Source organism: Sturnira hondurensis, unplaced genomic scaffold (genome assembly GCF_014824575.4).
Source record: "Sturnira hondurensis isolate 20B ecotype Veracruz unplaced genomic scaffold, ASM1482457v3 Scaffold0002633, whole genome shotgun sequence".
Taxonomy (NCBI): domain Eukaryota; kingdom Metazoa; phylum Chordata; class Mammalia; order Chiroptera; family Phyllostomidae; genus Sturnira; species Sturnira hondurensis.
In genome coordinates this window covers 90,414-107,196 of record NW_028075264.1, presented here as the reverse complement: position 1 = coordinate 107,196, position 16,783 = coordinate 90,414, and the positions used below count along the sequence as shown (strand labels likewise).

Here is a 16,783-nt window from a genome sequence, read left to right as displayed (position 1 = left end):
AAACATCTTTTGTCTGCCCCTTATAAAACTGAAGATGTACATATACAGTGCTTACATTGTGATTGAACATTTTAAACTTTCAAGAAAAAAAATCACACTAGCAGCGGTCTGAAAAGCATTGAGGAAAATATCTGATTATTACTAACATTATGAGTACATATAAAAACTTATTTGAGGAAAAATCTGATTAATGTCTGTCTCTTCAAGATTTGTATCTTTGACTCTCTGTCTTACAAACATTACTTATTAGTTATTTTGTGGCCTTGTTAAAAAAAAGATAACCTTTAACTTTGGTCAATAATTTTCCTCAAACAATATTTCTATAGGAGAAATTCTTAGAAGTCAAATTGCTTGAAACAAAGCATTTGCATCTAATGACCTCAGCTTTCTTATTTCGATATGGACCATCTCTACCATACATTTATAAATGTATTTTACTTTCTAGTTTTTGCCTTGGCTTACTATTCTTAATGCCCAGATCCCTATAGCATACAGTTGTAGTGTAGGGAACTACTTCACATGGTATGGAATTGTAGCTCAGCCTCCATGTGGAAAACCAGTGGGGAGCGAGTGGCACGCAGGACCATGCCCATGGAGAGGTTTTCTCCTGGGGAATCAGTCCTGCATTGTACTTAGACTGCTATGAGGCTTGCTTTGACTAAAACTCCATCACCCTGAATTGAGACAGCAAGGGCTTACTACAACTTCCTAAAATCTGAGCTAAACCTCCCAAGTATGGAGTGTGACCAGTTCAATCCCTTTCCCCCTTGATCTGCAACATCCTTCTCTTTGAATTAGCTAGCAACATTCTTTCCTTTGCTATCCATAAAAGGTAATCCTTTGCAGTGAACCTGTGCATAGTAAATGAGGACCACCCTCCACGTAAAGTACCCAGAAAAGTAATAAAAGCTTGTCCACGCAGGGACTGGAGGGCTCTGGCCCTCTTGCCCTCTCTCTGAGAGTGACCATGCTGTCCCTTTTTCTCCCCAGGACTTCTGTTGTCCATGTGTATTTGTTCATGAGCAGCCACAACATACATGGATCCTGCCAGCCAGTATCCAACACATTGTGGTAAGCATCAAATTGATGTGTGTGATTGCTTTGAAACCTGGAAAGTTTTATATTGTTATAACAAATACATTAGCCCTGGCTGGTGTGGCTCAGTGGATTGAGTACCAGACTGCAAAACAAGGGGTTGCCAGTTTGATTCTCAGTCAGGGCACATGCCTGGGTTGTAGGCCAGGTCCCCAGTAGGGGGTGCTCAAGAGACAACCACACATTGATATTTTTCTCTTCCTCCCTCTCTTCAGCTTTCTCTAAAAATAAATAAATAAATCTTTAAGTAACATATACATTAGTCCTTCCTTATCCTCTGGGCATATATTCCAAACCCCCAGTGGATGCCTAAAACCTCTGATAGTACCAAACTCTATATATACTGTTTTCCTTTACATACATAACTATGATAAAGTTTAATTTATCAATTAGGCACAGTAAGATATTAACAACAATAACTAATAATAAAATAGAACAATTCTAACAATATGCTGTAACAAAAGTTATGTAAATGTTGTCTCTCTCTCTCAAAATATCTTACTGTATTTGACTGACCCTTCTCCTTATGATGATATGGGATAATGCAATGCCTACATGATGGGATGAAGTGAAGGGAATGTCCTAGACACTGTGATGTAGAATTAGGCTACTATTGATTTGTTGATGACACATCAGGAGAGGGATCATCAGCTTTTGGTGATCCTGAATCATCAAACTGTGACAATTGACTATGGGTGTCTGAAAACTTGGATAAGGAGAGACTACTGTACTTTTGTAATTAAATGATGTCTTTGCACATGAAATAGTGACTGCACCTGCATGATACTTTTTTATTTAGTTAGAGCCTAGCATGGTTTACTTATGAAAACATATTATGGTACTATTGTTGAAATAATGTAATATATTTTATGTCTTAGTTTTCTTTTTTAAATTTAATTTAATTTATTTATCTTTAGAAAGGAAGGGAAGGAGAGAGGGTGAAAAATATCAGTGTATGGTTGCCTCTCGTGTGTCCCTTGCTGGGAACTGGCCTGCAACCCAGGCATGTGCCCCGACTGGGAACCGAACCATGATCCTCTGGTTCACAGGCCTGCATTCAATCCACTGAGCTACACCAGCCAGGGCTGTCTTAGTTCTCTATATGGGAAAATAAGTGTCTAATTCATATCAGTTGAGCTGTCTATAGGAGAATATTGTTATCTGGACCAATATTGCTAGCTGTAAACAGAAACCAAGAAGACATGTGTTTCCAATATAATGTCTCCAGGCCTCTGCTTATGTATCTCATTGCTTGTTCAACCTAAGGGCAGCCAAGAAAACTGTTTTGGACCTATAGTCTAGAACTTAAAAGGCAACTTTCTAGTTAAGTAAATACTACAGAAAAAAATAAAATATTTGGAGAAAGGTACCCAGAGAAAGGATTCTTCTTTGGGATTAGCAATGCACAATACCATCAGATTTAACACTTGAATTTTTTTCATTTGTTTCTAAAAATTTAATCTTTACTGTATTTTTTCCATTACCATTTAGTCTCCTAATCTCCCCCTTTTCCCCTGCAATCACCACACTGTTGTCCATGTCCATGAGTCCTTTTCCCTTTTTGCTCAATCCCTCTACCCTCTAACCTCTCCCCTACTAGCTGTCATCCTGCTCTCCATCTATGAGTTAACACTAGAATTTAACTGAATTATTTCATTTATAGTGTGGGAGTAAAGGACAATTCTAAGCAAGAAGCACTTTGGTTCTATGTATATGGGTCAGGTAGAGATAAATCAACTTGAAAATATTTTGGAAGATTGGATTTTCTGGTTTCTGTATTTATGTGTCTAATCCCCACCCCTCATAGTTGTGAAGGCATACTATGACAAATGCAAAAGTGTGACTACAAAAGGAAAGTGTTTTGTTTCTTTAACATACAAATATCATCAGTGGTTTCCTCTTCAGAGAATCCTTGTTGCCAACACAGTTAACTAGAGAAGACATGATGTGAAGAAAAAAAACAAAAAACAGCTATCCACTCAATTCTTCATTTTAATTTCCATTCAGAAAATATTACAGTATCTCCAAAAGTGATATTTTAGTTGTACAGAAGTTCTAAAGAAGCCTGTAAAAGTGGACATTACAATATCTTCTGCAGTCCAATTCATCTATTTCCCAGACAACTGATGTGATCGTATTCAATCAGGTCCCTTTGTATCTGATGCCCCTGCCTCTCAGAGGGCCACAATTGTAACTCAGTTCAGCTACCAAATCTGACGACCCTTACCTAGTACATATTTTTCTTTCCCCAGAATGATTGTACCTTACTGCAAGAGTGAACAATGATTTCAATTTAGGACTTGTCCCTTTTAGTACATTTTAACCTTTTCTGCATGAATTAAGGCACTAATGAGGTATTCAGCAGAAGCATAGCAAGTAAAGTTAATGTCAGTATTTTTTTCTTTGTCCAGAATGCCATTTATATTCATTCCAGGTTAAATCAAATAAAATATGTTAGTATATAATTCTTCATGACATAAATAATAAAGAAAGAAATATTAAAGGAGATATTTTTAAAGAATAGTCACATATACCTCATTATGAATAAATTTTTTCAGGAAATAACAAACCAATTAAACAATTTTAAGACAAACTAATCATAAAAATGTTCAGCTACATCAAAATATTAATGAATACCTTTAAGTATACAAAATTATAGTTCCGTATAGTGGGAACTTCAGTAAATGTTAGGAGGTCAACCTTCTCTTATAAATGTTCTTAGAATAGTCAATAACCACATTGTCATATTTACTATAATTTCCACCTGTGTTGTTGACCTCATCCCAGGTAGTTTTCCCAAGGTCTTCTCTCCATCAACTATATCCCCTTTCCACTCTCTCCATCAGTCTCTCCTTTACTGGATACTTCCCTTTAGCCTTAACTCACATGTTCAATCACATCAATTATTTTTCAATAAATCTGGGTTTAAAAAGCAAAATACAGATGGTAAAATCAAACAAATTCCTCCTTCAAAGAAGTCATCTTTTCTTGCAGTTTTCATTTCTCTTCTTTTCCTGACTAATCTCAAAGTCTGTCCTCTCTCACAGTTTCTATCGCCTCGTCTTGCGCTCCTCTCCAGGCCTCTGTACTTTAGCTTTTACCTTCCTGATTCTGCTGATTCTACTTTCATTAAGGATCGGGATAACTTCATGATACAAAATATTTTTATAAGCTTAATTAACTTTTAGAAACATTTGATAATACAGATCATCCCTATCTAGCTGAAACTCTTTTCTCCCTGAGTTTCCATAATATTGTTCTCTCTTGGTTCTTACTTTACTTCTTAAATCATCCCTGCTTAATCATATTCAGTAATTATGTCCCCAGCCCATTCCATCTTCACCCTTAGCTTATTATACCACCTTGTACTTCACTGAGCTCATAAAAGCCATCAGAAGAGAACTGTATCATCTTCCCACAACCAAATCTAAAAACTTTGCTGCATCAGTATTCATATTTCTATTTTCCTCTTTTTATCATGGAATAAGTTTACCTTTTCCTACTGAAGGCCAATCATATCCTTTGCGTAATGAAGGAAAACCAGGAATGTATATTGTCACTAAAGGCCAGAGAAGAAAGTGGTTAAATGGTTATATACTTTTGTTTCACTAGTTACCCTTTTTCAGTGCTAGTTCTCTTTATATATCCAATCCCAAAACAATAATTTAATCTTGAATTGCAAACATTTTAACTCTTTATTCTCTTTTAGTCCCTTTCCATTTCTTTTCTTTCTTTCTCTTTTCTTCTTGTTTTAATTGGCTCATCACTTTTTAAATAATCGTGCTCATCCATAGGTTTATTTGTTGATGACTTTCTAAATTCAAAATTATAATCTAGGACATACCCCAGAGCTACAGAAATTTAATGACTTTCTCCTTGACCTTTCTACTTGGATAACTAACAGATGAGTCAATCTCAGCCAATGTCAAAATAACAGTATCAATTTCCCACTCACCAACTCGTTACTTGCCCAATGTTCCCCATCTCAGTAAATTGGAATGACATCTTCACAGTTGCTCAGACCCCAACTATACAAATCATTTTATTCCTCTGTTTTCCTTACCTTCCATTTCAATCATCAAACTCTGTACTATCTACCAGAATATTTTTCTAACCTGTCTATCTTTTATACCCACTGACATTACCTTAAAATAAAACACCATCATCTTTTGCATGAACTATTACAATAATTTCATCTTGGCCTTACTATTCTTTTTATTTGTACCTCCCTCCAATATATTCTTTAGAGAACAACAAGAGTGATTTTTTTATGTATAAATAGATTATGTGACTTTTCTCCTTAAAACCATGTAATGTTTTCCCAATTTTCTTAGAATAAAATTTAAACAACTCTCTGCAACCTGTGATGCTTTATGTAGTTTGACTCTTGCCTACTTCTCCAGTCTCCTCTGATGCCACTCTTTCCTTGTTCATTCTGGCTCTTTTCACTTACGTTTCTCTATTTTTATGAAGCTCTTTCCCTGTGATCTTCTTATTTTTCAAGTGTCAGATTAAGTACTATTAAAGTTTCATTCCCCATCTGATTTATCTAATGCATGTCTCCCCATCTATACATCTACTATTGTATTATCCCAGTTATTTTCTTCATAGCCCTTAACACAATTTTGGCTTATGTTTTTATTTATGGGTTTACCAGTTTAAGGCCTGTATCACTATAAGTAGGTACCATGACAGCAGGATTGTCTGTATTTTTTACTGCTGTATTCCAAGTCAGTTTTAATGTGCCTAGCTGTCCAATAAACATTTGGAAAGCACAGGAAAATGGTAAAGGACAAGGGATAAGTCAAATTACTGTTCTATAACTTCCTTGATATGTGATTTGATAAAGTCATTTATAATAAGTTTGAAGATTAAATGAGAATTTCATTGTTAAATACTTCACATCAAAAATTGGACATAATAAGCATTCCTGAAATATTAACTATTTGGACTGAATCACTAAACAACATTTAACCAGTAAATTTGGATTTTCTTTTTTTCAATTTTAAAATCTTATTTGTGTATGTTAAAAATGTGCATTCCAATAATTAAAATTATTTTAACAAAAAAATGGCACTCTACTTAAACTGCATTCTATAGCCTGCAGGACACCTTGGGCCAGTTTGGTTATACTGTAGATTTCACTGTTGTCCTACCCAGGTTCTCCCTTCACCAACACTCAAGTTATTTTCCTTCCCCACCAGCTGGAGTCACCGCTGGGAGAGGCAGGGATGGCCTTCATTGTCAGTAGTTCTGATGTGAAAAGGGGCAGGACAGGCATTTACATTGATCCAACCTCTTTGCATCTTATGGAGTTAAACAGCTAAAAGAAATAAAATAAGAAGGCAATGCTTGTGGAATGTACAATGCATATTGGCAAGTGCAGACCTCATTACAGTTAGCCTGCTTGTTTCTCCTGTTCTACCATTTCTTTGGAAGGCAGTGGATTTTTCTCTTGTGTTTCTGTCTTTTTCAATTTCAACTTACCAAATTTCCCAACCTTGGCCATATCAGGTTTATCAGACATGGCTGCTGAGGAAGCAGAGGGAGGTTTGTGAACAAGAGGAATCCCATCTGCTCAGGGACCACTGCTGAATTGGATTTTCTTTACATTCCATCTCAGTCAACTTCTACACTGTGTCCCTAGAAAATTGCATTTTATATTCATGGACTCAATATCCACCTATAAACAAATTCATCCCAATGCTGCATCTCTAAGTTCTCTCCTTAAACAACAAATTCTAGCTGCACACTTGATATTGCCACTTGAACATCCCATATTAAGCTCAAACTAAAGATGTGAATGTGTGTGAATCTGTACTCATCAAATTCCCTGAATCGGCTTCCTTAATAATTTGTAAAATAGACTCCTAACCATTTGCTTCAAAGTTATCCTAGAGTTCCATCTTTCATCTGGAAACCAAGATGTTCTATTTCATACCCCTAATCACCAGTTAATCACCAGAGACCAAACCTGCAACTCAGGCATGTGCCCTAAACAAGAATTGAAATGGCAACCTTTCACTTTGTGGGATGATGCCCAATCACTAAACCACACTAATGAAGGCTATAGCTATAATCTTGAAGAAGAAGGACAAAGTGATGGAAACTGTTAGAGGATCTGTTTCATTGAAGACAATGAGACTAACAAAATATTGAGCAGGGCCTATATCAAACACGGAGAAACTTCTAATGAACTGGATTGGAGACCAGACACAGAAGCAGGTCTCTCTCAGCATCATGAGATCATGACCAAAGGAAAAAGTTTGCTATGTTGAGAGAAAAGGCTGGGTTTAACTACCATGTTGAATTTACTGCTCACTTCTGGTAGTTTAAATTATTCAACAATCATTATTCTTTACATAATGTGAAAGTGAGTGGTGAGTCTGTGAGTGCGGATACAAAGGCAGCTCAAGCATGTTTGGAAATTCTAGATGAGCTGGTTGTGAAGGAAAATTACTTGCCAGAGGAAATATTCAATATGAACAAAAACTCCCTATTCTGAAAATGAATGACTGAAAAGACTTTTTCTTCATGTAAGTTTTTAGTGAACAGAACATTTAGAATATGAAACACTATTAATATGTCGTTATAGCTCATGACAGCATAGGACTCAATAGTAGTTGAAGAAAAAAGATATTTTTAAATAAATTTAGTGTACCTTAAGTGCACATTGTTTGTGAAGTCTACAGTAGTATACAGTAATGTTTGAGGACTTCTCATTCCCTCAGCACTCACTAAGCCACCCAGAGCAACTTTCAGTACTACAAGCTCTATTCATGGTAAGTGTCCTATACAGGTTGATTATTTATTAATATACCAGTATTAATAAATAAAAGGTACAGCTTTACTGTACCTTTTCTGTGATTAGATATATTTAGATGCACAAATACTATTGCATTACAATTGCCTACAGTATTCAGTATAGTAACATGTTGTACACGTTTTTAACCAGGGAGCAATAGGCTATCCCACATGGCCTAGGTGTACAGTAGGCTATACCATTTAGGTTTGTGTAAGTGCACTCTAGGATGTTCACACAGTCACAAACTTATCTAACAACATGTTTCTCAGAATGTATCCTGGTGGTTAAGTGATGCATGACTACACAAGTAAAGCTTTCTGTCCTCCCCTGTTTGCCTAAAAGGAGGACAAATAATTATATAAGTGTCTTGTTTTTCCCTCTCTACAAGAAAGAAATAAGTTAATCACTGAGGAATGCTCTAGACCATTACCAGTTCAGAAAAATTATCAGAAGAATATACATAACAAATCTTGCTATAACCACTTTTTATCTGCTATCAATCTCTCCATGTATTTGCCTAATTTGCTACCCTGCAAGCTCAAAGTCATTTTCCTTTGTCTTATCACATCCCTAAAAATTTGTGTTTTCTTTGTTAAAGTGTTATATAGTCCCAAGTTTCAATGATCCTTGGGAGTTACCATGAATATGCATAACATACATATTAACAAATTTCTGTTCTGTTTTCCCTTGTAAATCTCCCTTTTAGTTGTCTAATTTACAGAGCTCCAGCCAGATATCCAATATGGATAGAGGGAAAATACATTTTTTCCTTTGCAACATAGCCAAGCTTACCCAACCCAGAGTTTTTTAATCCTTTGACATTTAGCATGAATGATTTGATTTTAGGAGAGAGCTAAACTGGATCAGTTGAGCATTCCACTGTTTTCTAGAACTATTAACAAGCAATTTGTGTGCAAATACTTCCAAATTAAAGCCTACTGTAAATATGTAATTCTTTTATTTCCTCAATGAACATTACAGTATGCAAGTGAAGTAGAAAGACAATTAAAGTGAGAATTATGAGTAAATTAGATCCAGAAAAAACCCTAGATGGTAAATGAGAGAAGATTCACATTTACAATATTTTCCCTGTTGTGTCTGTAGTTTTCATAGCAATTGAGTGGTACAGTTAGGACCAAAATAACATTCTCAAAACCAATGTTTTTTTTCTTCGTGCAAGTTTTTAGTGAACAAAACATTTAGTGTATGAAATATTATTTATGTTTGGTCATAGCTTATGACAGCATAAAACTCAATAGCAGTTGAATTTTAAGGCATGGAAAAAATAAATACAGTGCAACTCATTCAGCAACGAAGTAAAAGTACTGCAGATGTAATGTGCTATTGTCCTATTAACTTTTCCAAGAGAACCTGTAAAAAATCTTATGACTAGAGCAGACTCCATTACCAAGTTCATTGCTAAACATTTTTCCTCTGCAGACTATTTCCCAGTCTAATCTACTTCTGTGCTTGAGAGACAAGTAAGGCCTATAAGGAATAGGGGGACACAAAGTTCATAACATATACCAATTTTAAATGAGTCAGAGCTTACAGAGATAATATTTAATGAGCAACAGTGCTAATAAGGCATTTATAAATCACTTCCTTCTCACACCACATCAAGTTGTTACTTAAATAACACTCAATATTAAAGGGTAAACCCTAAAAAGGCTAACATTGGACATTGTAACATCACTATTTCCTGATTTTGCACTTACTCACTTTTGTCAGTCTTTTGGTTAAGGGCTGATTGTTTTCATGCCCTCCAATTCATAGGTTGAAACCTTATGGTCAATGTAATGGTATTAGGAGGTGGGGCATTTGGGAAATAATTGGTTCATGACAGTAGAGCCCTCATGAATGGCTCCAGAGATATTTCTAATTTTTTTCTACCATTTGAAGATAGCAAGAATTAGGTAGTTGGCAGCCAGTATGCAGGCTTTCGTCAAAGATAGAATCTCCTGGCAACTTGATCTCAGGCTTTTAGCCTCCAGAACTGTGAGAAATAAATGTTTGTTGTTTGAGCCATCCAGTCCATGGTATTTTTTGTTATAGCAACCCAAACTGATGAATACACTCCATTTAGGGATACTCTTTGTCTGTGTCTTAAATTTAGATGTTCCCTATGATTCCAACCATGGCTGTCTTTTTTTTTTCCTCCGTAATTTTCTGCATCATTTAGTTAATTCCCAGAACTGATGCTTTTCTTCCCAAGTCCATACCTTTAATTCAAACCTTTCTTACAAGTTATAGACTCATTGATCTAATGGCTTAATATCCATATAGATATCATGCAGACCCAATAATTTCAAAGTTTCTTTTCTTACTGACAACCTACTTTTCCTCTTGTACCTAATATTTCCTCATACCAATCAGGCTCAATTCAATTTATTCCACCTTATAAACTCATTCAAATCCATTCTTTTCTTTTTTTAAAATATTTTATTTATTTATCTTTAGAGGGGAAGGGAAGGAGAGAGGGAGAGAAATATCAATGTATGGTTGCCTCTCGTGAGTCCCCTGCTGGGAACTGGTCTGCAACCCAGGCATGTGCCCTGACTGGGAATTGAACCGTGATCGTGTGGTTCGCAGGCCCGCACTCGATCCACTGAGCTACACCAGCCAGGGCCAAATCCATTCTTTTCCACAAAAACAGATATATAGATTAATGCAACAGAATAGAGAGCTCATAATTAAATCCATGCCTATAAGGTCAATTAATATTTGACAAATGGGGAAAGAATATATAATGGGGTAAATACAATCTATTCAATAAATGGTGTTGGGAAAATTGGATAGATAAGTGCAAAAAAATGAAACTACACCACTTTCTTACATCATGTACAAGAATAAACTCAGTCCTGGTCAGGTGGTTCGGTTGGTTGGAGAATCATTCTATATAATGAATGATTCAATCAAACCATAGGGTTGTGGGTTTGATCTCTGATCAGGGCAAATACCTAGGCTGTGGGTTCAGTCCCCAGTTGGGGGCAGGTTCAGGAGGCAACTAATCAATGTTTCTCTCTCACATCAATGTCTCTCTCTTCCCCTTCCTCTTTTTTAAAAAAATCAATAAAAACATATCTTCTGGTGGGGATTTAAAAAAAAATAAAATCAAAATGGATTAACCAATTAAATGTAACATTCAAAAACCATAAAACTCCTAGAAGAAAAGATAGGCAATAAAATCTTGTATATTTCTCATAACAATGTTTTTTTTTCTAATATGTCTCTGCAAGCAAAACAAACAAAAGAAAAAAATGAACAAATGGGATTACATCAAACTAAAAACTTTTCTGCAATGAAGGAAGCCATCAACAAAATGAAAAGACAACCTACTGAATGGGAGAGCATATTTGCCAATGATCTACCCCATAAGGAATTAATATCCAAAATATATGTCATCTGGCTGACATGGCTCAATGGACTGAACTCTGGCCTGCAAACCAAAGTGTTGCCGGTTTGATTCTCAGTCATGGCACATGCCTGGGTTGCAGTCGAGGTCAGGTCGCCAGTAAGGGGCACATGAGATGCAACCAAAGACTGATGTTTCTCTCCCTCTCTTTCTCCTTCCCTTCCCCTCTCTCTAAAAATAAAAAAATATTAAAAAAAGAACACATTGAAAAACCTTTAGGAAAGAACAAAATATATTATAAATAAGTCAACACCTAAAAAATGCAATTCAATTACAAATTAGGCAGAGGAGATGAATGGATACTTCTTCAAAGAGGACACATACAGATGGTCAATTGACATATAAAAAAATGCTCAATGTCACTATTTACCAGAGGAATGTTACTAGTTACTAAGTCACACATATCATAATGTCTATCATCAATAAATCATTAAACAACTCATGTTGGCAAGGGTTTGGAGAAAAGGGAACCCTCATGCATTGTTGGTGGAAATGCAGACTGGTGCAGCCACAGTGGAAAATGGTATGGAGAATCCTCAAGAAATTAAAAATGGAACTGCCTTATGACTCAGTGATTCCAAAAAGTATCAGTGATATACTTTTGGGTATATATTCAAAGAAGCCCAAACCACTCATTTGAAAAGGATATATGCACCTCTATATTCATTACAGCATGATTTACAATAGCTAAGATATGGAAGCAACCCAAGTGCCCATCTATAGTTGAGTGGATAAAAAGCAGTGGTATATATATACAATAGAATATTACTCAGCCATGAAATGAATGAAATCCTACCTTTAGTAGGAGTATAGATGGACCTAGAGGGTATTTTGCTAAGTGAAATAAGCCAGTCAGAAAAAGACAAATGCTATATGACCTAACTTATATATGGGATCTAAATAATAAAATAAATGAACAAACAAAAATGAAAACAATTTATAGCTACAGAAAACAGATGGATGAATGCCACAGGGGATGCGGGTCGAGGTGAATGACAAAGAAAGAGATTAAGAAGTACTAATTGGCAGTTACAAATTGTCAGATGGATATAAAGCACAGTATAGGAAATGTAGTCAATAATATTGTAATAACTACATCTGGGGCCAGGTGGGTACTGGACATATTGCAGGGAGCATTGTGTAAAGTATATGATAATCTAAGACTTATGCTATACATCTGAAACTAATACAAAATAATGACTGTGAACTGTAACTGAAAAATAAAACCAAAAACTCCCCATTCTTTCTACTATCTATACAGATGGTTATCTGGTTATCTTTTTGACAGACTCCAACATCACTCTCATTTAGTACACACGTCACACTGATGTGAAACAGATACAAATTGCAAAACCAAGTATGTCAACTTCATGGTAAAAATCCACCAGTAATTTCTTCATGATAGAGAGAGAGAAAGAGAGGTACAGAAAGTACAATGTGAGCCTGGAAGAGTAGCAGCCAACTCAGCATGGATGTGACTGGGATTCTGTATATTTTACACACACACACACACACACACACACACACACACACAGTTTCAAATTACGCAAATATTTATTTTTAAGAATTAAAATATTTAACATAAAATAACAGGAATTCAGGAAATGACTTAAAAACTTAAATATGCATATGTAAAAATATAAAGTGACAACACTAACACAAATTTACATATATATTATATATATGGAGAGAGAGAGATTTTGATGAATTGGCTCATACAGTTATAGGATCTATGAAGTCTGAAGTTTGCATAGCTGTCTGGGAAAGCTGGAAATTCAGAGAAGAGATGATGTTACAGTCTTGAGTCCAAAATCCATAGGGCAGATTAACAGGATGGAAACTCGAACTGCATTTCTGTGTGCTATCTTTTGCACCCAGTTTTATGGCAGTATAATTGAAAAATAAAATTGCATATATTTAAAGTATACAACATGATTATATGGTTATATACAGACACACATGTGCACATACATATGCATATATACATACATACATATGCATATTCAGAGAAGTGATTACCGTGTGTTAATTTATACATCTATCCCTTGATATGGATATATAAAATCAAATTTTCAGGTAAAGTTAATGCTTTAAGTTTAAAAAGCCACTTATTAATTAGATGATCTTGGTATATGAATCTTTTTGCATCTATTTGCTCAAGAGTACTAGAAATGTTATTTTGGATACATACTATATATATTACAATACGTAGTTCTAAAATGTATTATATTATTTTAGCACTTTAAAATTCCACTAAATGGACACTGTAAAGAGCAGGTTCAAACGTTCTGAATATTTTGACTGTTTCATCCCACATGTGTAACATTTGCCACTAATCCTACTCTGAAACAAGTTAATTTTAAAAATTCTCCTTTTTATCAGTGTTTCTAGAGAAACAGTACAATTATTCCTTCAAATGAATATTGTATGGACATGTTGCCATAAGTTGTTTGCAAATATAGCTTACATTTTAAAGGATTTCTAACATGGGTAGTGATATTTTGTAAGGTGAAATCAATTTTTTTCTCATTGATGTAACTCATAAAATTAAAAGGTTTCCTATTGAACTAATTTACAATTTTAGTCTAGAATTTTTGGGGGGGAACCAATAAAACTCAGTGGACTCATGAATCTGTATAGCAGGAGGAAACTTTGAAATCTATATTCACTGCTAAACATATTAAATGATGTGAAACAATAACTCAGTATTACTAGTACAGATAAATTATCAATATATTATCCCCCTAGTATTATTTTGTTTTTTTTTCTTTTTTAAATTTTATTTTATATAATTCTTGTGCAAGTACAGTTTTCTGTCTTATACTCCCAGCCCTGCCCCCTCCCCGTGCTCCCCACCCCCCCATTTCCGCCCCCCACCTTAGTTATTGTCCATGTGTCCTTTATACTTGTTCATGTGAGTCCATCCCCTTTTCCCCTATGATTCTCTCCCCTCTCCCCTCGGGACCCTGTCAGCCTGTTCCGTATTTGAGTGTCATTGGTCATATTTTGCTTGCTTGTTTTGTTGTTTAGATTCCTGTTAACAGTGATATCATATGGTATTTGTCTTTCACCACCTGGCTTATTTCACTCAGCATAATGCTTTCCAGTTCCATCCATGATGTTGCAAAGGGTACAAGCTCCTTCTTCCTTTCTGCAGCATAGAATTCCATTGTGTAAATGTACCACAGCTTTTTGATCCAGTCATTTACTGACGGGCACCTAGGTTGCTTCCAACTCTTGGCTATCATAAATTGTGCTGCTATGAACATCGGGGTGCATAGGTTCTTTTGGATTAGTGCTTCAGGGTTCTTAGGATATGCTCCTAATCGTGGAATTGCTGGGTCAAAAGGCACGTCCATTTTTAGCTTTCTTGGAAAATTCCGTACTGTTTTCCATAGTGGTTGTACCAGGCTGCAATCCCACCAACAGTGAACTAGGGTCCCCTTTTCCCCACAACCTCTCCAGCACTTGTTGTTTGTTTCTTTGTTTATGATAGCCATTCTGACTGGTGTAAAGTGGTATCTCATTGTGGTTTTAATTTGCATCTCTCTGATAGCTAGTGATATCGAGCATCTTTTCATGTGTCTCTGGATCCTCTGTATGTCCTCCTTGGAGAAATGACTGTTCAAGTCCTTTGCCCGTTTTTTCACTGGGTTGCTCGTCTTCTTTGAGTGGAGTCATGGGAGGTCTTTGTATATTTTGGAGATTAAACCTGTGTCTGAGGTATCATTGGCAAATATGTTTTCCCAAGCGGTTGCTTCTCTTCTTATCTTGATACTGTTTTCCTTAGCCATGCAGAAGCTTTTAATTTTGATGAGATCCCATTTGTTTATTCTTTCCTTTATGTCCCTTGCTCTAGGGGAGGTATCAGAAAAAATCTTGCTGCGTGGAATATCTGAGATTGTCCTTCCAATATTCTCCTCTAGGGCTTTAATGGTTTCCTGGCTTATATTTAAGTCTTTTATCCACCTTGAATTAATTTTGGTGTATAGTGTAAGTTGGTGCTCGAGTTTCATTCTTTTGCATGTAGCTGTCCAGTTCTCCCAACACCATTTGTTGAAGAGGCTATCTTTACTCCATTTTATGTTACTTCCCCCTTTGTCGAATATTAATTGACTGTAGAGAGTTGGGTTTATTTCTGGGCTCTCTGCTCTATTCCATTGGTCTATGTGCCTGTTTTTGTGCCAGTACCCGGCTGTTTTGATTACAGTGGCCTTGTAATAAAGTTTGATATCAGGTATTGTGATCCCTCCTATTTTGTTCTTCTTTCTCAAAAAAATCAGCTGCTATTCGGGGTCTTTTATGGTTCCATATAAATTTTTGAAGTGTTTGTTCTATGTCTGTGAAATATGCCATTGGTACTTTAATAGATATTGCATTGAATCTGTAAATTGCTTTGGGTAGTATGGACATTTTGATGATGTTAATTTTTCCAATCCATGAACATGGTATATGTTTCCACTTGTTTGTGTCTTCCTTGATTTCTTTCTTCAGTGTTATGTAGTTTTCTGCATACAGGTCTTTTACCTCCTTGGTTAGGTTTATTCCCACCTCTAGTATTATTTTGAACTGATTCTATCACCATTAAAAATAGCACTGTTATTTTAGAATACTATGATAGAAATTATGCTAAAAAAATTAAAGAGTGAGGTATAAATAAATACACGAATATAGTCATTGTTGTACTTTTTTTGAGTGAGCATGTGAAATTATCCTTAGAATAGTACAAGAATGAGACAATATATTAAATTACAGTGAAGTAAATGAAATTTACCTCATTGCCCATTATGCAACAACCAAAATGATTATAACAATTACCAGAATGTGAAAAATATAATTCATGCTTAATCAGATAATATTTTTCCTATGATGTAAACATACATATGGACAGAGCAGACAAACTTGATAGCTATTGTGTTAGGAGGGTGAGATATAATTTGCTTCTTTCTATTTAAAAAAATCTATATTTTTGTATTCTGCTATTCATGGTTACTTTAAAAAATTAACTTGGAGGAAAAGATTCTTCAATGGTCTTTTCATTATATAACTAGAATAAATTTGGGGAGGCAGGTACTGGCTGCAACACAAATGGTATTAAGTCTAACTATTTTTGCTTAATTTCACTATTTTGGAGATTGTAGATGTTAAAACATACAGTAAATTCCAAGTATTAATTTCAATGTCTAAGCCAGAAACTAATTATTTTGATGGCTCACTGTTATAGTCATATACACATTTATTTAGTTGTTAAGTCTTTTGTTTATTTTTATAGAATTTACTAGGGTAACATTGGTTAAAAAATTAAATGAGTGTCAAGTGTACAATTCTATAATACATCAAAATTCAAGTCTCTTTCCATCACTATTTATTCTCCTTTGCCATCTTCTACCTCCTTCCACCTTCTTTTCTTCTGGTAGTCACCATACTATTGTCTGCATCTAGGAGTAGATGCAGATTCTTCTTCTTCT

General features: G+C 35.3%; 1 protein-coding gene across 1 annotated transcript; it reads right to left on the bottom strand.

The window, feature by feature from the left end:
* Positions 1-6,493: 6,493 nt before the first annotated feature.
* Positions 6,494-6,622, bottom strand: LOC118983072 (thymosin beta-4-like). Its single transcript, XM_037040340.1, has one exon. The coding sequence runs from the start codon at positions 6,620-6,622 to the stop codon at positions 6,494-6,496; it is 129 nt and encodes a 42-aa protein (XP_036896235.1).
* Between the last annotated feature and the right edge of the window lie 10,161 nt (positions 6,623-16,783).

What these genes read in the sequence shown, in the direction of transcription:
- LOC118983072 (XM_037040340.1), bottom strand. Translation starts at nt 6,622, where the DNA reads ATGTCTGATAAACCTGATATGGCCAAGGTTGGGAAATTTGGTAAGTTG.